The sequence below is a fragment of the Peromyscus californicus genome, unplaced genomic scaffold (assembly GCF_007827085.1).
Source record: "Peromyscus californicus insignis strain IS unplaced genomic scaffold, ASM782708v3 Scaffold_3__1_contigs__length_106647218, whole genome shotgun sequence".
Classification (NCBI taxonomy): Eukaryota; Metazoa; Chordata; class Mammalia; order Rodentia; family Cricetidae; genus Peromyscus; species Peromyscus californicus.
Genome location: NW_026294551.1, coordinates 42,295,376 through 42,318,523, shown reverse-complemented (window position 1 = coordinate 42,318,523; position 23,148 = coordinate 42,295,376). Strand labels below are relative to the sequence as shown.

Here is a 23,148-nt window from a genome sequence, read left to right as displayed (position 1 = left end):
GGGCCGGGCAGCGCTGTCTTCTGCCTGCTGACACTGACCACCACCTTCTGGTCCTCACGGCTTCCCCGATTGACACTGCTCTGTCTTCTCTTGCAGAGTTGGATCTGTAGCGGTCCTTTGGAGAGTGTGTGTGGCGGGAGAGTGACCCTTGGGGAGATGCTAGGAGATTCTTTTCTTTCTGTTCTACTTTTCGCTCGGAAAGTTTTTAACCTTCATTGGTGCATCTGTATCCGGCGATAGGCGGCCAGTTCTCATGTAATCAGCACTGGCCAACATGGGAGTGGGGAAATTGCTTAAAAAAAAGAAAAAAGAAAAAAAAAGATTCTAAATAAAAGGAAAAAGGCTTACACTACCTAAAGCTGTGCTCTCTGCCTCCTGGGAGAGGGCCGCAAAGCCAGGCACCCCACCAACCACTGGGGATCCTCATCCACCTGCTGGGCGCCACCTCTCCTCCTCTTCAGAATCGGGTGTTTGCTGACCATCAAAAGCAACGACTTTTTATTCTGTTTGTACTGAACCAAAACAAACAACTGTGTATAGACTGCTGTTTTCTTTTTTATTTGAAACGAGGCGTTGGTGTTCTTTCCCTGCCTTCTGGCCCGTCCACCCTTCCCTCTCTGACATTGGCTCCAGCAGACTAGCTGAAGGGCCAGCTGTGGCACCACCACCACCACCGCAGTCCGGCTCTGCTCTGACCTGTCAAAGAATGGGAACAAGTCCAGGAGCTAGTGTCCACTACGGCCACACGGGTGCGCAGTGTGGGCCTCAGCCCTCAGGGTGCCTGCTGTGCATGTGGCTTCTTTAACACAGTAACTAGATTAGACATCCGTGTTTTCACCGTCCCTCCCCCCCTTTGCTTTCCTCTCCTCTCTCTCTCTCTCTCTCACCCGGGAGACCATTCCCTTTCTCTTTCCTCCAGAGGAGTTGGGCTGTCTGAACTCCACCTGCTGCTCGCTCTCCCTCCACACCCTTCTTCCTGCTCTCAGATGGACCCATCCCTTTTCAGAACAGTGACCATCGGGAATGAGGCTGGGTGGGGTTTGTGTTTGTCCTTTTTTTGTTGGGGTTGAAGCACCCTCACGTCCCCTTCCCAGAATGTCTTTCTCTGCCTCTTAAGAAGAGTGTGAGCCGACGACGGGGTGACAACGGGGTGGCGCTGTCTTAGCATGCTTTCTTCCGACGACGCAGTCCCCAGCAGGCCCCGACGCCTTTGCTGTCCCCACTGCGCTGTGTCCTTTCTCACCTCTGTCTTTCCCTCCTCCTCCTGCCTCCTTCCTGCTGGCCTCCTTTCTCTTTCTTTAGAACCTTTCTCAGATTATCCTTCCAGGTTTTGGTAATAGATTTCTATTTTGTAAAAGGATTTTGTTGTACCAGGTTTTGCATCTTCACTGAATCTGACTGGCTTTTATTTTCCTCTTCAAAATCAGGTTTTTGTTCTCAACCACCTTCTCTCCCCATCATGTCCAGTCACTGTTTTGGTTTTGGCACCATCAATATCAAATGTACAAACGGTTCTTGCTAACCAACACCAGGTATATCTGATGTTCAGATGAGTTCCAATAAAATAATTTTTTTTTCAAAAGGAGTCTTTTCTTGAGTGCTGGAGGGTTTCCAAGCAAGTTCAAGCATTCCATGTGGCCCCTTCTGGCTTGGTCAGAGCTCTAGTCATTACTTAATGAGAGTCTTGTAGCCATGCTGGGAGTCTGTATCTGGAGACCTTTGGCAGGAAAGTTGACCTGTCAGGGGTGAAGTCAGAAATGGAGCTCAGGTGTCTGTTGGGGCAGGAGGGCCAGTGAAGACACGTGGGCTTCATGTCTTCCAAGTCTGTCTGCTTATCTCCTTGTCTATGGGAGGTGCTAGGGTGCTAGGGTCTGATGGAGACGTGTAGGGCCAACGTCCCGATGGCCAGCCTTCTTTACAGTAGTGCTGTGGAATGTCCAATAGCTGTTTTCATACTGCCCTCAGACCCCAAGAGTGGGTCTTCTGAGGGACTCCAGCCTCGGGGGCACTGCCAGCCCCTCTCCAGTTTAGCAGTTTCCAGGTGTAGCTGTGTTCCTCTGTATAATTTTACTTTTAGAAAGTTTTGTTTCTGTAAAGGACTTTAAAAATCTCCATGGGGATGTGGAGCTGGAGCAGGGTGGGGCGGGTTTCTCAGACCTAGGAAAAGCCCATGCAGCTCAGGACAGGAGCCCTCAGTGTGATGATTCCAGAGCTGCCCTGTCTGGCAGAGCTGCTAGGCATGTTCTGTCAGGCCCTGAAGTGAGGCTAGTTCAGACGGTAACCACAAACTATCCTTTAAAGGCTTAGTGTGAAAGAAGTGTTAAGCAGCTTACTAATTTTTATATATGCATCGGAATATTCGGGGCATCTTGTATTAAATAAAATATATTAAAATTCACTTGTTCTTTTAATGTAATTAGAAAATAGCACATTACCCATGTGGCTGGTCAATATGGCTCTCAGTAACCTCTGTTGGGTTGTGCTGCACTGGACCATCATAGCTTGTGCCACGATTTCCCCTCCCAGGTCTCACAGCCAGCTTAGCTTCCTCCCCACCCTCAAGGTCTGGCCATAGGTTGGCCTGGTTCTGGGCTGTCTAGCGGAGGGTCCCCATTTAGGCATTCGCCTTCAAGGTATTGGGGCTTTGTTGGGCATTAATGAGACTGCTCTGGAGAGTACCAGCCAAGAGGGCAAAGAGGGCTGCTCTGGTTCCCTGCCGTGTGCTGGTTACATAATCTGTGCTGCTCAGAAGAGCCACTAGATGCTGCTCTATGCCCTCACAGGAAGTCTTCCTCAAGAACCAGGGTTCCAAAGCTCTTGGGTGGAACCCTCTCTGTACCCTCTGTCCTGGGGCTAACATGGGAAGTGGTATGTGTACAGCAGATCTCTACTGTGGTATTGCATGGGCATCCCGCCTTGCAAGACAGCTAGATAGGGTTTGGGGAAAGGAGGCCGGCTGAGAGTGAAAACATCTTCCCTGAGCTATCTGAATACTGGGAAGAAAACCTTTCTGCACAGTTCGTCTGGCTCTGCCTTCTGGGCTCTTGATTGTACATGTCGGGCAGATTAGATTACCTTTCTCCTTTGCTTCCCTGTTAGAACAGTGAGGGAGGGAGCTAGGTGTCGGGAGGCAGAGGTGGGCTTGAGTGGGCAGGGGAACTGTGGTGTGTGATGGCTACTCATGGTTGACTACACCTGGGTTTAACTAAAATCCAAAACTGGAGGGCACACCAGTGAGGGATTTTTTGCTTAATTTAAAGTAGGAAGATCCATTTTTTTTTTTTTTTTCTTTTTCCTTCGAGACAGGGTTTCTCTGTATAGCTTTGCGCCTTTCCTGGAACTCACTTGATAGTCCAGGCTGGCCTCAAACTCACAGAGATCCGCCAGCCTCTGCCGTGTGCCACCACCGCCCGGCGGAACATTCATTTTTAATCTGGATTAATTTAATCTTGAGGTGAGAAGACACATGCCTTTAATCTGGGTCTCAGACAGAAAGACACACCTTTAATCCAGGCCACACCTGCTGGAAGCCTATATAAGGACATGGAAGAAGGAAGCTTTTGCTCTTGCTTGCTTGCTCTGTCCTTGCTAGCAAGTCCATGTCTTGGCTGGCATTAGAGCCTCCTTCAGGATTCCAGCGTCTGCTGAAGGCCAGCTGAGACATCCAGCCTTTCAAACTGAGCAACTATTGGATTCTTGGACTTTCTGTCCAATAGCCGACCATTGTTGTGAGTTCTGTTGCTCTACAGAACCCTGACTGATAAATTTGAAGCAAGCTTATCAAGTATGACCCAGGTGGGTAGGGTTTCCGGCAACTTCTTCCTTCAGCATGTAGGTTGGTAGAACCATCCTACTCCTGCTACAAACATGACTTTGCCCCGGCAATGTGAGGAGGCTAGGGTAGCTCACAGAGAGGGTTTTGAAAGTAATGGGGAAGGGCTGGCTGGACAGAAGATATGAGAACATTCATCCAGCCATGCTGGAAAAAGCCCATGAACTCTAGGATCAATTGTAAAAGAGCTGGGATTCAGTTGCAGGCAACAGCAGGCCCACATTTTTCTAATAGGTGGATTGCAGCCTTCAGAGATCTGTGTATATTTAGGGAAGCAGAACACATTCAACTTTTGCTCAATCCTATAATTTGAAAGAACATAAACATGAAGCCAGCTGAGAAGCTGGAGGAACAGGCTGGCTTTCAGCGTCACCTTCCCAGGAAGAGGCATTGGGCTGGCGGGGCTGAAAGACCCTGGGCAGATGACATAGAGCCCACTGTGAAAAGGAAGAGCCAGGGCAGCTCCTTCTCAAGAGCAGCTAGGGCTGCTGACAGTCTGAGCCATGAGGCTTGATCCCAGTGTCAGGGTTGAGCGGGGTCTTGCAGGGGTGATTCTGTGGCGCTAGTGTGGCTGAGCCTCAATTCCAGCAGTGAAGCCTGAAGCAGGGAGATTGCAAGTTGCTAGCTGGCCTGTGCTACAAGGAAAGATTTTAAGTCAGAGTCGCTTGGATTGAACGGGTTAAGGAAGCTCCTGCTAGTGTGAGTTGTTAGAAAGCCAGTGTGGCACCTGCCCTCAATCCCACAAGTACTTGTGTACTGAGTTGAAGCCCCGAAGCTCTCACCGAGGCATGTGGACCAGCCTCCAGAATTGAGCCGACACTTCTTTACTTTACAGATTACCCAGTGTTTTAGCTGTTGTGTTCCAGCAATAGAAAACAGGTCACGACTATGTTCTATGAGGAAGGGCACACAGCTAAGCTATCCTTCCTGGGTGTTTGATGAGATCCTGGATTTTTGTTGTTGTTGTGTTTTGTACAGCACAGTGCATTTTCTGTTCTGGTCACTAAGGTCCCTAAACCTTTCCACTCCTGTTGGCAGAGAAATCGCTGGGTACACAAAGAAAATGGCACTTTCTAACCTGGCAGTAATGAGCCTAATGACTCAACAAGACTCCTGTTTGGGGTAGTTGGCTCAGCTGGCGCAGGTGTCTTGTCAAGAATTCTCTAGGTCCAGGGACCGGAGTTAAGGGTCGGTCGGTTTGCGGCTTGTTTGCCAGTTGGAGTCTCCAGAATCAGTCCAAAATGAGTGACTGGTAAACCGGCAGTCGCCTTTGTGAAGGGTATGGAGGAGTGCTTGGGAGCTATGCGTCCGTGGTCAGAACCAGAATATTCTGCACTGTTACTGTCCTCCAATTTCAAAACGGGCAAACCAGAGGCTGGCCTGAAGGCGCAGGCAGCTGCTTCGATTTTGACACAACCGGTGACAGGATCTGTGGGCCGTCCTCGCCCCTCTGGCCCGGCTCTCCGAGTCTTAGGGGATGACTGGCTTTTACGGGATGCGGCTGTCCCTTACCTGGCACCGGGGCCACTCTTCACAAGGCCGGCGGCCTCGGCGGCGGGGGCCGCGGCGGGAACAAAGGCAGCACGTGTCTGGGCGGGGTCCGCCCTTCGCCCCGCCCGCCCGGCGAGCTCCGCTGCGCGGCGCCGGGACTCACGAAGCCGGGCTGCGCCATGCGGCGCGGGCGGCTTCGAGGCGGGGACCCGGCGCCGCGCGCTCCCGCCGCCCGCATGGGGCGCGCCCACTAGAGGCGCCAGCGTGCGCCGCTCGAGCCGAGGACGCGAGTGGCCGCGTCGCGGCGGCGAGACCGAGCGGGCGGGCGGGCGTGCGTGCGGGCGGCGCGCGCGACCCGGGAGAGGCTACCTGCCTGCGAGGCGCGCGCCGGGGCGGGGCGGGGCGGGGCCAGCGGGCGCGCGCGGCGGGGACGCAGGCGGGGGCCGGGCGGGGGCGGGGCCGCGGCGTCTGCAGAACCTTGGACAGAAGCTGCGAGCCGCCGCCGCCGCCGCCGCCGCCGCGCCGAGCCCCGGGGCCGCGGCGCGCATTGCGGAGGGCCTGGGACGCAGCGCTGCGCCTGCGGCGGGAGCCTGCCTGCGGGTAAGCCTGCGCGGAGCGGGGCCGTGCGCGCGGCCGGGTCCGGGTCCTGCGGCGGCGGCCGCTGCGGCGCTCGGCCGGTGCCGCAGTGGAAGCGCGGGCTGGGGCTCGGTGGGGCCGCGCGGCCCGGGGGTTCGGGCCTCGGAGGTGCGGGCGGAGGGGCGCGGCGCGGAGCCCCGCCCGGGGCTGAGAACCATCTTGTTTTCCACGCAGATCCGCAGGGCTACACGCGTCGCGCGCGTCCCGGGAGCGCCTCCTTTCTCCCTGCGGCCGCTTCAGGCTCGGTAAGCCGTCCCTTCCCTCAGGCCGGCAGGCTGGGCGCGCAGGGGCGCCAGCCCCCGCCGGGCGCGCAGTGGCACCATGGGCACAGTGCTGTCCCTGTCCCCCAGCTATCGGAAGGCCACGCTGTTTGAGGATGGCGCGGCCACGGTGGGCCACTACACGGCCGTGCAGAACAGCAAGAACGCCAAGGACAAGAACCTGAAGCGGCACTCCATCATCTCGGTGCTGCCTTGGAAGAGGATCGTGGCAGTGTCAGCCAAGAAGAAGAACTCCAAGAAGGCGCAGCCCAACAGCAGCTACCAGAGCAACATCGCGCACCTCAACAATGAGAACCTGAAGAAGTCGCTGTCGTGCGCCAACCTGTCCACATTCGCCCAGCCCCCGCCGGCCCAGCCGCCCGCACCCCCAGCCAGCCAGCTCTCCGGCTCCCAGACTGGGGTCTCCTCTTCCGTCAAGAAGGCCCCGCACCCTGCCATCACCTCTGCAGGGACACCCAAACGGGTCATCGTCCAGGCGTCTACGAGTGAGCTGCTACGCTGCCTGGGCGAGTTTCTCTGCCGCCGGTGCTACCGCCTGAAGCACTTGTCCCCCACGGACCCCGTGCTCTGGCTGCGCAGCGTGGACCGCTCGCTGCTTCTGCAGGGCTGGCAGGACCAGGGTTTCATCACACCGGCCAACGTGGTCTTCCTCTACATGCTCTGCAGGGATGTTATCTCCTCGGAGGTGGGCTCGGACCACGAGCTCCAGGCCGTCCTGCTGACCTGCCTGTACCTCTCCTACTCCTACATGGGCAATGAAATCTCCTACCCGCTCAAGCCCTTCCTAGTGGAGAGCTGTAAGGAAGCCTTTTGGGACCGCTGCCTCTCCGTTATCAACCTCATGAGCTCCAAGATGCTGCAGATCAATGCTGACCCACACTACTTCACACAGGTGTTCTCCGACTTGAAGAATGAGAGTGGCCAGGAGGACAAGAAGCGACTCCTCCTGGGGCTCGATCGGTGAGCCCCTGTCGCCGGTATCCCGGCTCAAGGATTCCATTCGTTTTAAAAAATTTATTACGAAACGAATCAAGATTTGTGTACAGTATGTGTCTAGCAAAGCCACCAAGGGCCTCTTCCCATGTTCTCTCCTTGGGTTTTTTTTTTTTTTCTCCCTCGGCCCTTTCAAGAACTCTGGGGACTTTCGAACTCATGAACCTTGTGCAAACCCAGAAGATGCATTCAGAGCCACTTAGGCTGCTGACCACTCACTTTCGGGGGCTCGAGGGACTGACTTGCCTGTGTCACCTGTCCCCATGCTGGGTTCAGAGTAGATGAGGCTTCCCACTGTCCCGTGATGGGAGCCGCAGTGGGGCTGGTGGCTGTGGCCCAGGAGGAACTGACCCTTCTTTTCTGGCGACTGTTTCATTCTCCCAAAGGCTCCTGGAGCCAGCTGTCCTGACTCAGGCTCCAGGAGGTTCTCAGTGAGGCAAGCTGTCCACTGCCCTGGGGCCTCAGCGCAGGAGCCTGGAAACGGGTCTGGTGCAAAGATTGTGGATGACTGTTGACGGTGCCCGGCCGGCCGGCCTGCCGGCCCTGTGTTGCTGCTTGGCTTTTGGGCTAAGGGCTTTTCTTACTGGCAGGATGGAGCTTCCCCGCCCTGCCCTTTTGTCTATGCTCCCGGCTCCCACGTTAGTGTTGGTTAACGAGGTGGTTTGTTATTAGATTCCTCTCTCATTTTGGGTCCCAGCTAAGGGGGCGAGGAGAAGCTAGAGGTAGCTCCTTTCCTGAGTGAGTTTTTCATTTGAACCACGCAGCTCTGTCACTCTGCAAAGCCAGGACAGTGGCAGGTCCCCGCGAGCAATGCTGGGCAGGTGGGTGCCCACTTAAGTGCTAAGGCCTCTTGCTGGTGAACATATTTGTCCTACAGAGCCGGGGGAAGGTGAGATCAGTTGATGGGGTGTCGTGGTCATGGCGTCTCCCACCCCTGCCCCATTAGTTTAAAGCTGTTTCGGAGCAGTTCGGTTTCTCCCTGAGATGAAGCTTTGCCCTGTGCAACCTAGCAAGACGGCTGCATCTTAGAGACAATTGCAAGATTCGAGTGTGACTCCTGATGGCTTTGGAAGCTTGGTGACTGTCCAGCTGAACACTTGCAGCTGCTGGGTGTGGTGCCCACCTATCCCTGGTGGCTGCAAAATGCACTCTGTGGACTTTACTGATTTTTCTTTCTAATTTTCCCAAACTGGTGGCTTGGGGTTTGGAATCGGTCCAAGAGAAGGGAGTGAGTCTTCCTGCCTGGCCCTCACTCCAGCTTTGGGGAACAAAGAGCAATGTGAAGATGCTACCGAGGATTTCCTCTTCCTGTCCTGTTCCCCAGGGAGCTCTGGGGTTAGGGGTTACATTAGGGAAAGCAGAGGTTATCTTACATAGGATTAGGTTCTAGGTGGCTGCCAACTTCTGCACAAGCACTACTGAAAAATCACATAAAGAGAAAGCTGTGAAACTGAGGTCTCGATCGGAGAGGCCTGGAGCAGAGCCTTTCAGCCAACGTACTCACAGAGGAGGGGAAGAGGACCTGACCCACCGGGACTGGAGAGCCTCTTCTCGGTCCCTCAGCCAGGTTCCTAGAGAGCAGATCCTGGGCCCTCGTGATCTGTCTGTCGAGGAGCTGTGGAGCTCTGCAAGGCTTGCTGAGCACAGGCCTAGCTGCAGCCTTTCTGGCCGGCCTGTCTTCAGATTCCGCTGCCACGGTGACCTACCTGTGCAGGGAGCCCCCGGGGCAGCTGGCCCCTGGTGTGGTGGAAGAGGAGCTTCACGCGTCCAGTCTGAGGAGGAAGGGGTGCATGTCTGTAGCCTGCCCAGCTGCTGAAGCCGGCCTGGAGCTGTTCACGGAGCTGCAGTCACAGGATTCCAGCTCTCGACTGTTTCCTTCTCTTTGTACTTAAAAAAAAAGTTTGGTTTTTGTTTTTTTTTTAAATGTTTGAGGAGGTGCATATTTCAGGAGTGGTCGGTGGCTAAGGAAGGAACTCCCTAGTTCCATTGTGAAGCCTGTGTGTTCTCTTCCCTGCTCTGGCCGTCAGTACTGTGTAAAGGAACAACCGATAGACTTTAGTGTTCGAGCAATGAACCATCTGACACGCTGCTATGAAGACACTTTTAAAACACACACACACGCACACACACAATAGAAAAGAAAAAAAAAAAGAAAAATGTGAAAAAAAAATCTACAAAAAACCCCTTTTATTCTTCGTTGCTTTTACAGTGGTACTGTGCATGCAAACCGGGAGCATTTTGTGTCTTAAGAAAAATAACCTTAGAACAGATGGCTGTGGGGATCACGCCGTGCCGAGAACAAGCCACTGAAGCATAGTTCAGGACTGGGTTTTTCTCTTTTCCTTACAACCCTGCAGGGTCGGTATATTCTTTCCATGCAGTCGTTAGCATTTAGTTTTGTTCCAGCAGTGTTAAACTTGCAATGAAAAGAAAACGTGCCATCCCCTGCCCCAGAATTATCCATAGCTGTACATCGAATACTGCTAATTACACACATGTGATGTATGTTTTTTTTTTTAGTGAAATTTCTTCTGTAGCTATTCTTTGACCAAACTGTGGATACTGTTAATTTATATTTGTCTCATTCCGTATGTATGTATGTGTAGCGTGTTTGTGAGTATGTGTGGTTTATAATCTGACGAGAGTCATGAAACTCAGTTTGGCTGTAATTTAATTCCCCTTCCCTTATTTTTATTTATTTTTGTACTGTGCTGATTCAATAAAATGCACTGACCATCCATTACATCAACCTCTTTGTGACCCGCCGTTTGGGAGCATGTTAGGGGTGCCTTTAATGCATGATTTGTGTATGTATAGGTTTGTACAGGTGGAGGGGGGCAGTGAGGGAAAGGGTGGGGCAGGCTTCCATGGTTAAGAAAGCAGCACCAGGGCGAGCCAGCTTTGGCTTAGTGGCTGGGCAGGTTCTCCTCAGGGGCTTCCTTTGTGGGGTCACAGGACAGGCAGCTCAAGCCCCAGAGGGCCAGTCAGGTTTAGGCATAGCATGGTCAGTGTTAGCCACCTCAGTCCCACTTGGGCATCTGGCCTTAGGCTGCATGTTGAGTCTTGGCACCAAGGCTGCCGCTCTTCCCTTCCCTGGGCCTGCCTGCTCAGTGTCCACTGCCCAGATGCCAGCAGGGGTGGGCAGGTGTCCTGGCGATCCAACAGTTGAGCTCCTGAGGAATCTAGCCCTGGGTCTCCCGGGTATGCCGCTACCTCAGCTTCTGTGTCCAGCCGGGAAGAGAGCAGCAGGGGCTGGGAGCCCGCAGCCCCTATGGTCAGTGACTGCAAGGCCCTGCAGTGCTGAGCTCTTGGGTGCTCGGGTGCCCCGGGGCCTCCACCTGACCTGTGGCCTGCTCCTGGGAGCTGCCTTGGAAGAGGCCATGCTGCCCAACAGCTGCTGTGGGAATCCGTACCGTCTTTTGTGTGGACATTTATCTATTTCAGAAACATGTTCCCTTAGGATTCTAAAATGCAGCTTCAGAATGGCGGGAGAGTGTGCCCGGACTGAACTCCAAGGCTGCCTCCTGCCTCCTCTCTCACACAGCGTGTTTCTCACTCCCTAACTTTGCTGTTCAAAAGCCTCAGGCAAACTATCCCCATTTTACATAATCTGTGCTTAATTCTACTTTCTGAGATGGCAGTTGACTAAGCTAAATTTTTGCCGTTTTTCAATGATAAACAGAATGCCTTTAAAAATAAGATTTAATGCTTTATTGCTCTTGATGGTAAATCAAAATATGCTTTAGAAATAAAGTTAATTTAATGGAAAATAGGAATATATGCACCAACCATAGAATCGAGAGCCCCCACTCCAATGCATACAATCACTGTATCCTGTCCCTTTCCGGAACCATGCTCATTCACACCCCAAGTTCCAGGCCCTTCAGTGGCCACACACTGACTTTAAGTCCTAGGAAAGTGCTTGTGGACAGGGCAGTTCCTCAGTGGAAGGGTCTGGCCTGGGTCAGGGGGTCCCAGGCTGCATCAGAAGGCGAGAGGGGAGCCCCCACCCGCAGCCCCCACCCGCAGCCTCCGACCGCAACTCTTTTGGCATGACCTGCTTTGGTGTGCATGAACACACGCGAGCATATCTAGTGTAAAGCAACGCGCAGGGGCAGCAAGTGGGAAGGAGAGGTGACGTTCCAGCCGGATGGTTCTGTCGGCGTCGGTCGGCAATTGGCAGCCTGGCTGGCGGCACCCCCGCGCTGCACAGGCAGCTGACCACGCTGGGAGGACGAGAAGGTTCCCGAGGACGGCTCCGGGAATCCGTTGCCAACTGCCCGCAGTGTGAAAGGCCCACAGCTCAGCAAAAGGGGTTAGGAGACCGGGTGGCTGGAACCACCTTGGTCGGCCAGGTGACTCCCTCGGGCCCTGGGCAAGGCACAGGAGGTGGCACACAGGCACTTGGTGGGTTAGGGTGGCAAGGTGAGGATTCGCGGGCAGAGTCTGGCGGAAAGTGAAGAAAATGTGGGCCTGGCTCTGTAAGCTGCCACTCCTGCTGGCTGTCTGCCCCCAGCCTTCAGGTTACGCTCTCCTAGCAAGCCTGCATTGCCCACAGCCTCCTCATCCTCGGCAGCCGAGGCAGGGAGCAGGGCTCTCAGGAAGGCCTCTGCAACAGGCATGCTCTTTGCTGGGCAGACACTGGCAAACTGACAGCCCTGATTTCCAGTGGGGCCCAGGGGCCAGGCTCCAGCAGGCAGGTATGTGGCATAGGTGGGCACCCTGGCCTGGCCCGCAGCGCCAGGACTCCACGCTCTTTGCTGCCGCTGTCTTCCGCCTCCCACAGCTGTGGGAGGCTGGGTCCCGTGTGCTCTGGCTCCCCACGAGTCCCGGTGAGGAGGAGGCACAGCTAGAGGGTTAGGGAAGGGCCGAGCTGAGCCCTGCCCTCTCTTTGAACCTCCTTGCTAGGTCCCGACAGTGCGGTTGTAGCAGAGGGGACATCTGATTAGCAGCCTGGCGATCTGCAAAAAGAAGGTTAAGATAACTGGTCCTTGAGTAGCAGCAGGTGTCTCTATGGGAGAAGTGGTCAGAAAGTCTAGACCTGGAACCTTGGTGGCAAAAGTTCTCCCAGGGGCAGCTCTGAAAGGAGAGACCCCTGGCTGAACATGGCTGAAGGATGGGCTTCACAGGCAAACCTGTTCACCTGCTGCCTTTGGCTGCTGGCTGCTAGGGGTACGGCTTGTGCCCAGGGGCTCTGAGCTAGGTCCCAAGGGCTGCGATCATGTGGGGGAAGGAAGGCATGAGGTGGAGGTCACAGAGCAGGGCTAGTCCTCTGCTCACGGACACTGGATCCAAAGCTCTAGGAGAACGTGTGTTTGGCTGGAGAAACTGTTCTGTGCTCTGGGCCACCCATCCCTCTGCTGGGTCAGCAGTGGCCACTGGCCCTTTGCCAGCTACAGGTACTATCCGGTTGCCTGTGAGGTGAGAAGTGGTCTAGCTGTCAGCCCAGGAGGCTGCAGAGGGACTTTGGTTTCCGAGCAGGGACTATGGAAATTTGCGAGAACAGAGGCAGGGGCAGAGAGCCAGGCAGGACACCTCATGGGCAGGGCTTCAGGGAAGGCAGAGGAGCCCTGCCCAGTGGAGGCCCTTGCAAGCTGATTTCTAGTGGTAGTAGAGGGCATACAGCAATGAGCTGGGCTCCTGGGATGCTGAGCAAGGGGAACGTGTGTGAGATGGAGAGGCTAAGGGCCTGGCCGGCCTGATGCCAGGCCTGGTGCCAGGCCTCCGGTGTGCAGCAGTCAGTTCCCCGGGACACTGAGGATGAAGCCCGAGCGGTTCTTGGTGAAGTCAGGCTGTGGCTGATTAAGCCGTGTCTCCACAGAGACGGTGCATTTCTTCCCATGCAGGCTGCACTGCACCGGGTTGGTGACGTTCACTTGAAGGTGGCGCTTCTCACTGCAAGGGAAAAGATAGGCCAGGCAGTCAGTGAGTGGGCAGACACAGAATCGTGTGGTTTCCTTGGCAACTCCCAGGGCCCTGCCATTTTCCAGGCTCCTGTGGGGTGGCAGTTTCAGGGTTCAACCTGCTTTCTTCCCAGGTGCCCACAGAGGCTTGGAGGGGGCCCAGAGGAGGTGGGGGGAGATAGTGGCACCGAGGTGTGTGTTACGGCCGGCAGGTGCTGGCCAGGCAGGACTGCTCATCCAGGGAACCCTGTGTGCTACTGGACCAGGGAGGCGGCGGATGTGACTGTGCCATCGCTACCAGGCCTGGGCTGCGTCACCTGGGCTTTAGGTGTTGCAGGAAAAGGGTGTCAGGGCTCTGACTCAGGACGGTTATCTCTGTTTGCCAACAGGGAGACTGGGACTCCCCCCTAGCCCTTCAAGGACTGTCTGCCTTGAATCCAGCTGGCGACTTGTCATGGAGTCTGGCTGTCAAAAGCGGGTCTGAGGCTGAGCCCTGGGGTACAGTAGATCTGTGATCCCAGTTACTTGGATGGTTGAGTCAGGAATACAGTAAGTTCAAGGCCAACCTGGGCTACAGAGTGAATTTACAGCTAGCCTGGGCAACTTTCTGACACCCGGTGTCGAAATAAGACCTTGGAAATAGTCCTGGAGATAGAGCTAGATCGGTGGCAGAGCATCTGCCTAGCATGTGTGAGGATCTGGGTTTAATCTCCGGCGCTACCCCAGCCAACCAAATCAAAGCAGGGCTGAGTTGACTCTACCCGTGAAGGCTGTTCCCACTTTGGAGCTGGGGGAACCAGGCTTTGCCACAGAGCCCAGAGAGCCCTGCAGACGGTCCCCACTGCCCAGCTGCTTCAGAACAGGCAGGTGCATGGTATCTTACTTCCTATCCACCAGGAGGCCTGAGCAGGGTCAGCCTGGGAGCCACAGCCAGGGCTTCCTCACTGAGTGGAGGCCCCTTTGGGGGTGACCTGCTGTGCTCTCCACGCTGTGGAAGTGGAAGCCCTCGCCTCCAGCAAACGCATACTGTGCTGAATGTACTTGAGCTGCCGCTTATTTTAAAAGCTGGGAAACTTGTGAGTAGGCTGGCATCCGGCGGGTGTACACACATGCCAGCAATCCCACACTGCACCTCGGCTTGTGCTGCATCACTTTTCTTTCAGTGGGGAGGGGAGAGAGGAAGGCTTGCTGCCTTAGGAGCTCCCAGTTAGGATGGACAGCCACACTTGGTTTCTCTGCCTCCCTAGGGATTCCGTCGCTGTTGCTGAGGAGGCTGGTGAACAGGCTGGATCGTCTGAACACAGCTGGTCCTCCGGTTAAGGTCCTCCCAGCACTGAATGACGAATACCGAGTGGCCATGTCCACCTTGCAGCAGGAAGCCTGGGCTGAGACCGGCCTGCACAAGCTTTCCCTGTACTTGCCAGGCCCACTGGATGGCCCAGAAGACCCAGTTGCTCAGATGCTCATCAGGCTGCATGACATGCGACTGCTCCAAGGGATCAATGTGCTAGGCATAGGTGCTTCCTGCAGCACTGACCCCAGGGCAGCGTGTCCAGGGACACTTGGTGGCACCTCCTACAGAAGGCCCCAGAGTTGGAGAAGCTAAGGTACTGTTTCCTGCCTGCCTCATTAGTCACGATGTGGAGGCAGTAAATGGGACCAGGAGAGACATATGGGCATTAAGTACCAAATACTTAATATCTTGTCAGCCACAGCTAGAACCTGAGCTTAGACAGATATTTTTAACCAGAGTTGGACATAAAAATAGCGGATCCCGTCAGAGGCAGAGACTCAGGTTCTTTTCCATTCCCTGGGGAGTCAGGGCCTCTGCAGGTTAGCTATGTGGCTCTTGGCTGCCCCAGGTGTGTGGGGGTCCCCTGCGGCCTCACACTGGCCCACAGCAGGCAAAGTGCCAGCTCTGAGGGTGCCTCTGAACAAGATGGCTCCCGAGCTCTGTCAGCCACCCCACTTCTCCTGTCAACCCAGGGCTTTTGGGTCCTGCTCTACTAAGTCCTTTGGGGGCCACCATCCTGCCCTCCTCTTCCTGGTGGGGCTAGTAAAGCAGTGTGCACACTGGGTTCTCTCAGATTCTCTGGGAATGGGCTCTAGAGGGGTCATATTCTGTGTCAGCTTGAGAAACTCACATGCGGAGAGTCCCCAGCATGTTGGCCATGCTCCTGCTGCTGCAGTGGCCCTCCTGATATGACCTTTCCTCAGCCTGGTCCCTTGGCCAGGGTGTCATCAGCAGGGTGGCCACGGTCTCCCTCCTTCCTCTTCTTTTGGGTGTTTGGGGACGGCTCTAGTTTTGGTGGGGACATCGAGAGGTGGGGAGAGCATTCCAGGAGCGTTAGGACGCATCTTGAGAGCAGAGGTTAAGAGGCCACAGACTCCCCTCCCTTCCTCCCTTCCCCATTTTTTGTCCCAGTCAACCAGTCAGTCCACAGGCAGTGGAGAGTAAAACTGGCTGAGACAGGACACAGACAGAGGGGAGGAGGGGGACCGTCCTCTTTCTCAGGGACTTCCCAGCAGAGAGCTGAGCAGAACCATGCCTGGGAGGCCCAAGCATGGGCCACTGAGGTGGCCTCCCTCCCTTCCAGGTGCTGCTGGAGGAAGGTCGTCTGTGAGGAGGAAGGCAGGAGCCAGGGAACTGGATTCTTCTGCATTATGATGCAAACAGCTCTGGGCCCCTTTCTCTGGCATGCTACCATCTCTGTGCCAGCCTGGGGTGGCTCCCTACCTCCCAAGGAGGAGCTCTCCCCCGACCCTGGAAAGTGGCTGGTCATTCTCTCCCTCCACGGCCAGAGCTGACCCCCAGCCTGCCCCAGGGAGCTTGCTGGAGTGGCCATGTCCTGATCCTCTGGTGACATGGGACGTAGTCAGAGAAGGGCCCACGTACAGATGTGAGAGGCTTTTCCTCATTGCCACCCCTACCCCCAACCACACAGATCCTGTGTCAAACATCGAACTCCCAGTTCCCAGCACCACCCTCCATGGAGTGAGAATCAATTAGGACGTATCAGGAAAGAACGCACGCCATGCCTCCACATCCCTCCCTCGTCTCTTCTTCCCCCCTTTTTTCTTTTGAGACGAAATCTCTCTATACATAGGTCAGGCTGGCCTTGAACTCATAATCAATCCTCCTGCCTCAGCGTCCTGATGCGGGGGTTACAGACATGAGCCACTGTACCCAACCCTCCATCCTAGATTTCTGGGTAGTGTGTTCTGAGCCCATGAGATCGCTTTTGATCCATTTGGGATCTTTAAATACGAGGCTGGGGCTACAGGCCTGGGCTCTTGGGCTTGCCGGAGCCCCTGTGAGTCTCTTTACAGCCATCAGGTGCTGTGAGAGTCTCTTCTTCACCCATGCTGTGCTGGGGACAGGTGAAGAGTTATTTCATCATCATCATCATCATCATCATCATCATCATCACCACCACCATCATCACCATCATCATCATCATCATCACCATCATCACCACCACCATCATCATCACCATCATCACCATCATCCCACCATCTGCTCTCCAGCTTTTACCCAGTGTTTACCTCAAGGTGCTGAGCCCTAGGAATACGGAAAATTAGTGTATGTTTAGAGACAGGGTCTTTTCCTGGGCCCTGGGAGGCTGCTGCAGGCTGGGGACCAATGCACAGAGGCCATTTAGAAAGTGTGAGCTCCGTCTTTGGGAGCTGCGCCCCTTCCCTCAAGTGCTGAGGACCTCCAGGGGAGCTGGGTCGGGAGGGCCACTGTTAAGGCTTGGCTTATGCTCTCTGCACATGTTCATGTAGCTCAGAAACCACAGGCTGCTTCTGTTTTCAACAGCCCCTGCCTGGCGCTGTATATCCTGTGCATTCTCAGCTTGTGTTTCAACCTGACAGGTGTGGGGGCCCTTCTGCCATATGCATGGCTTGACTCTCCATGTTTGGAATACAGGTGCCTGAGGGGGAGGGGTCTCAGAGGGGCTGGAACACTGTGCCTGGAGGCCCAGGAGGGCTCCTTTACTGATGGACAATTCTAGCCAGGTCATTGGTTCTGGGCCTCAGTGCACTGCAGACAGCCCACCCCCACACTTTGTTCATAGTTACTCCAGCCTCACAGTGGGGTGCGGGGAGGGGGCAGTGTGCTCAACTGGTCATGGTCCTCCTAGGCCCCAAACACCCACTCAAGAACCTCATTCCACACGCAAGATGGCCAGATGGCCTGTGGAATGGGAGAGTCCCAAGAGACAGGCAGCTCCTCAGAAAAGAAGTACTCGGTGTAGTCACTGTGATAAACGGGATGTCCCCAGGCTCCTGCTCTTTTCCTTGGCATGGCCCTGAATGACCTGGTGCCCAGCCGTCTTTGTGAGGCCGCTGTAGAGTTTGGAAGAGGAGGGAGTTGAGGTCATAACAGAAGGATGGGGCAGAGAGAAACAGCCCTGGGGGGTTCCGCTGCCACCCACACAGTGTATGTGCAAAGCAAAGTCCGGCTCCAGCCTCACAGTGCCTCAGTGTACCAAACAACCATCACATGGGCTAGCAGTTCCCTCCCAGGTATGTGCCAAAGAGAAACGAGAATGGGTGTTCAGACAACACCTTTGCATCAATTATCACCGCAGAAACGAAGTGTGGTATAGCCATTCACTAGGACATCATTGTTCAGTGGGATATTATTCAGCAATAAAAGGAGTAAAGTATCAATACAGTAGTGAACTTTGAGAGAAGCCAGCGACAACAGGCCACACACTGGAAGACCCCATTATAGGAAATACCCCGCTAGACACATCAACAGAGACAGGGCAGCTTAGCTATTGCAAGGGGCATCAGGGAGGGCAGGGGTGGCGGGGCTGCTTAGGAGGTTTCCTTTTGGGGTAGGAGAAGTATTCTATAAGTGGACAGAGGTAAAGGCTGTAAAACACGGTGTCCACAGTAGATATGCTGTTCAATGTGGGAGCTTTTCTACAACAGGGTTTAGAGGCCAGAAAGGAGAAAAGGTGGTTTTAAGGTAATAATTAATTAATTAATTAATTAATTAATTTACAGGGTTTCTCTGTGTAGCCCTGGCTGTCCTGGAACTCACTCTTATAGCCCAGGCTGGCCTTGAACTCACAGAGATCCATCTGCCTCTGTCACCTGAGTGCTGGGATTAAAGGCGTGCGCCACCACTGCCTGGCTTTAGAGGAAGTTCTTATTAAGTTCAACCAGATGGCTGAAGTACAGGAAGACTGACCACGGTGGCGCACACCTTTAATCACAGCATTCAGGAGGCCGAGGCAGGAGGACTGTTGTAAGTTTGAGCTAGTTTGGCTTACAGAGTGAGACTGTCTCAAAATAACCAAAGCAGCAAGAGGCTTCGTGGAGCCCTGGAGCCGGCGTGCAGGAGAGCGTGCTGCCCACGGGAGCAGTGCCGTGGCTCTGGCCTGAGCCCCGCACACACCGGGGGCTTTACAGAATCAGAGTTCTTTCCTCATTTGAACAGAGAATGGACAGGAAGACAGGGTATCTCCCTCTGATGGTGTGCCAAGCCAAATGACAGCTGCTGAGGGAGGCTGGCTGTGGGGGAGGGGCCTTTCCACCCCAGCTTCTGTTACAGGATTTAGTGCCTCAGCAAACTGTGGTATTTGGGGACTTTGATGTCATGTCATCTGTTCTCAGCCATCACTGCAGGCAAATGGCCCCGATCAAGTGACTTTCTTTCCTTTTTCACTTAGACTCCTGTCTTAGACTCAGGAGAGCAGCTGGGGGAAGAATGGATCAGCGTGACAAGCCAACACGGTCCCAGAGCTAGCTGTGCACCCACAGGCCCTGCACAAAGAGGACAACCACGTGTGTCCAGGAGCTGAATCAGCCAGAAGAATGTCCCTCCTTGTCCAGGCCCCTGGCCAGACTGGAGCCAACCCAAGAAAGTGGCCCAGGAGATCGCAGGCAGTCCGGTAGGGTGCCTGTCCTTGGACTTTGGGAGGGACAGGAGTGCCCCCATGAAGCTAGGGCTGTACAGGACATGACCAGAGAGAGATGGTCCCAAAGAGATGAAAATTCTCACATGCTGTGCACCTCACCCCAGCGCCATGCCTCACTGGATGTCACTAGGGCGTTAAGTACCCACTCTAGCTCACACTGAGGACTGCATGTCTGTAGCTCTCTCCTGTGTGCTTTGTTTCAGGAAGCAGGTTTCCCTGCTGATGGAGCCTCAGCAGGTAGCTCTTTCCAAACCCTGCTGGGGAAACACTACTTCTGTTTTGGTCAGGGTTGCACCACAGCTGCTTCTAAAGTGAGCCCAGGAGGCTGGTTCCTGTGGAGGCTGGAGACGGGGTGCTGCACTTCCTGTCTCTGGGGTCCTTCTCTGTGTGCAGCTGTAAGGGACAAGGCAAAACCACACAGCAGTCATGAAACAGCTGGGCACACTGGGGTTGCACCCATGCCCAGGGTCTGCCTCTGCCCTAGCCTGAGCTGCTCTGGTGTCTAGACCTAGGCAGGGGAACCCACCCCAGCCTCATCATGTCCTTCCTTCTTCTTAGGTGCTTCTAGGTCCCATCTCTTCCCTGTCTACATGACTCTTCACTGAGTATTCAGGGTATGCTGTGCACTGTCCAGAGCAGTGATTCTCAACCTTCCTAAAGTTTTGGCCCTTTAATACAGTTCCTTATGCTGTGGTGACCCCCAACGTAAAATGATTTTCATTGCTACTTCATAACTGTCATTTTGCTACTGTTAGGAATCATAATGTAAATATTCTGGGAGACAGAGGCTTGTCAAAGGGGTTGCAGCCCACAGGTTGAGAATCACTGGTCCAGAGAGTGCACATCAATGGACCTAGAGAGCCAACTCCTGCACCTGACTAGAGATGTTAAATTAACATCCTGTGCTGGGGCCCGGGCCACACAGAAGAGGCACCTGGTCACGGTGGTTGAGGAGAATTTCCCCAAGGAGGTGGCATCTGGGCCGAGTCTCAAGGTTAAACAGGGCTCTTGCAGGTGTCTCCCTGGCTTTATTTTCTCATTCTCGGTTACTGCTGCACGTTCATTAGACTTTATGTTACCACACAGTGGGAACACCCACCCAGGTGGTTCTAATGACTGATAATGACCTAATCATTGTCCACATTCAAGCATGAGGTTCCAGCACATTCTTAGCCACTTCTGAGAGACCCCTCAACACTCCACAGGCAACTGAGTCTTCCCATGAAAGCAAACTGAGCACACTCTGTGGGCCTCATCCCTTGTCAAGCCTGTCAAGAGCCCAGCCTAGACATCCTCCTCACAGAGGCCAGCAGCAGGGAGTTGCCAGCTCAGCTTTCTTTGCCTCTACTCCCCACGCAGACCAGAGCCAGTTCTCCAGACTGCGCTTTCTCAGCCTCCTCTGGTGACCCTTGTTGCCGAACTGGTTTCTCTCTTCTCTGTCCCTAACCCTGCTTGCTTCACATACATTCCACACATCCTCTGTGCTGTGAGCAGTCTGGAACAGGCACCCAGGGGGCCTGCCCCTCCCTGCCGTCATGCCATTCACTCTCCATTCCCTCACTCCTCCCAGCTCTCTCTCCAGCAGGGCCACAGGCCTGGGGTGTGGGCTCTGCTGTGCTCATCCCAGTAAAGGACAGGCCTGGAAAGCCCAGCTCCTGCTGCATGCATCTCAGTGTTGGAGGGATCTACAGAGAGCCCGGGAGCCACAGTGGATGGTAAAGGAATAAAAAGCCAGTTCAGGGGTTGGGGATTTAGCGGTAGAGCACTTGCCTAACTCTGAAAAAAAAAAAAAAAAAAAAAAGACAGCTTCGAGGTGGCAGGGGAAGGGAGGAGGCTGGGCTGGGGCCCCCAAATGGCTGGCTGGAGCAGAGTCATGGCCAGTACCACAAATGAGAAGCAAGGAACACAGCCTGTGTCTGGAACCCTCCATAGGCTGCCCAGTCTGTGCAAAGAACACAGAAGCGACTTGTCTTCCAGAGTGGAGAGAAGACCAGGTAGGGGACAGGAAGAGACGGGGCTCCAGCCCTCTGTGTCTCTGAGGAGTAAACCCCCTGTGGACCACCAGAGGCAAGAAGACAAGAATGCTGCTTGCAGAGGACGCATGGTCTCCTCACACAGGCTCAGCTGCTGTGTGATCACGGAGGACCCAGCAAGTGATAGGGTCTAGAGGGTCCAGGGTAGCAGGGCTGGGGACGGAAAAACTCAGACCATACAGCTCTCCTCAGAACTATAGTGAACGTGCCTCACTGGTGACTTAGGACAGTGTGAGAACTGGGAAGTAGAACCCACAGGCTCTGGGTTTGGTCCCCAGCACTGAAACAAGACAACGTGGAGCTAAAATCCTGGATGCCAGCAGCATGGCAGACAGCGGGGTGTCCCAGTGAACACTCCATCCAACTCCTTTTATTTGGGGTGATGGGGAGGAGGAGGGTAGACGCTGGGCTTTCTTCACAGGAACACAGGTGAGAAAAAGATCAAATGAAATATGGACAGAGGCTGAAATGGTAACTCTCCAAGAAGGAGAAAGATGAAAACCTGGCCTCCCCAGGGGAAGGTGCAGGGAACAAAAGAACCTAAGAAACATGAGAAGAACAAAGTCTCACCAACAGGACCACCCAAACGTGAGCAGAACATGGATGGCACCATGTCAACTGCATGGGGAAAGCCTATGAGGCCTCAACCCTATGAGGCAGCTGAGGAAAGCTGGGCATGGGAAAGATGGCCTCCAGGGAAGAGCACAGCAACTGTGTGTCCAGTACCTAATGGTCAGCCCTGGACACATAGCAGTATACAGGCTCAACAGGTGTGCTTTATATATATATCTCAACAGTGAAAAAAGAGGCCTTGAATTTGAAGGAACATGGAGGGGTATACCAGAGGTTTGGAGGGAGGAAAGGGAAGGAAGAAATGGTCTAATTATAATCTCAAAAAACCATTGTGGTGGTTTGAAAGAAAATGGTCCCCAAAGGGAGTGGGTGTGGCCTTGTTGGAGGAAGTTTGTCACTGGGGAGGTAGGTCTCATGTTCAAGCCACACTCAGTGTCACAGTTCACTTCCTGTTGCCTTTGGATCAAGATGTAAGCACTCTCAGTTCCAGCACCATGTCTGCCTGCATGCTGCCATGCTTCTCGCCATGATAATAATGGACTAAACCTCTGAAGCTGTAAGCCAGCCCCAATTAAATGCTTTCCTTTATAAGAGTTGTCATGGTCATGGTATCTCTTCACAGCAATAGAAACCCTAAGACACACATGTATAATATGTATATTAATTTAAGTAATAATTATATGTATTTAAACATATATATATGTTTAAAACTGGGCCAACAAGGTGGTTGCTGCCAAGCTTGACAACCTGAGTTCAGTTCCCAGAATCTACATGGTGGAAGGAGAGAACTGACCTCTTTAACATGCTCATGCATGTGTAAACATACAAATAAATGGAAACTTTAAAAAAAGAATGCACAACCATATAGAATATGCATAATCTTGAATATACAAATGTAATAAACTGTACAAAATGGATAAACTGTTTAAATAGATAAACTGTTTAAAGATATTTCTCAGGTTGACCTAAAATATTTAACTCTAAGCTACTTAAAGAGATATATAAATTACAGCTGGGTGGTGGTGGCACATGCCTTTAATCTCAGCACTCAGGAGGCAGAGACAGTCAGATCTCTGTGAGTTCAAGGCCAGCCTGGTCTATAGAGCTAGTTCCAGGACAGGCTCCAAAGCTACAGAGAAACCCTGTCTCAGAGAAAAAAAAAAAAGACGTATATAAATCACAATGATTGGACTGCAGAGATGGCTCAATGGGTAAGAGCACTGGCTGTCCTTCTTAAGACCCAGGTGTGGTTCCCAACACCCATAGGATGGCTCATAACCATCTGTAAAACCAGATCCAGGGGATCCAGTGCTTTCTTCCGATCTGACCTCTGTAGGCACCAGACAAGTGCATACAATACAGGCAAAACACTCACACACATAATAAATGAAGTCAACCATTTAAAAATGCAGTAAAATCAAAGTAATGTTGTCATGGGTTGTACCAAATTAACACCAACGTCTTGACCCT

The 23,148-nt window shown here is 53.8% G+C and overlaps 3 protein-coding genes and 1 long non-coding RNA gene across 4 annotated transcripts in view; 3 read left to right on the top strand and 1 right to left on the bottom strand.

Annotated features, from left to right (window-relative positions):
• Psmd11 (proteasome 26S subunit, non-ATPase 11) overlaps nucleotides 1–1,582 on the top strand; it is a 39,271-nt gene extending 37,689 nt beyond the window's left edge. Inside the window, exon 14 of the mRNA XM_052757189.1 lies at nucleotides 97–1,582. The gene's annotated coding sequence lies outside the window, so the exon portion shown is untranslated. The remainder of the gene's footprint in view (nucleotides 1–96) is intronic.
• A 4,239-nt stretch (nucleotides 1,583–5,821) lies between these two features.
• On the top strand, nucleotides 5,822–9,976 carry Cdk5r1 (cyclin dependent kinase 5 regulatory subunit 1). Its single transcript, XM_052759913.1, has 2 exons — nucleotides 5,822–5,923; nucleotides 6,134–9,976. The coding sequence occupies exon 2, from the start codon at nucleotides 6,281–6,283 to the stop codon at nucleotides 7,202–7,204; it is 924 nt and encodes a 307-aa protein (XP_052615873.1). The 5' UTR covers nucleotides 5,822–5,923; nucleotides 6,134–6,280; the 3' UTR covers nucleotides 7,205–9,976.
• A 953-nt stretch (nucleotides 9,977–10,929) lies between these two features.
• Nucleotides 10,930–23,148, bottom strand: part of Myo1d (myosin ID) — a 313,484-nt gene continuing 301,265 nt past the window's right edge. Inside the window, exon 22 of the mRNA XM_052759911.1 lies at nucleotides 10,930–13,128. Within this exon, the coding sequence (XP_052615871.1) occupies nucleotides 12,972–13,128 (157 nt within the window). The 3' untranslated portion in view covers nucleotides 10,930–12,971. The remainder of the gene's footprint in view (nucleotides 13,129–23,148) is intronic.
• Nucleotides 13,137–22,271, top strand: LOC128123472 (uncharacterized). Its single transcript, XR_008222672.1, has 2 exons — nucleotides 13,137–14,743; nucleotides 18,824–22,271. It is a non-coding gene; the product is annotated as an uncharacterized LOC128123472 (long non-coding RNA).

Excerpts from the sequence above, each read along its gene's own strand:
- Cdk5r1 (XM_052759913.1), top strand. The coding sequence starts at position 6,281 with ATGGGCACAGTGCTGTCCCTGTCCCCCAGCTATCGGAAGGCCACGCTG.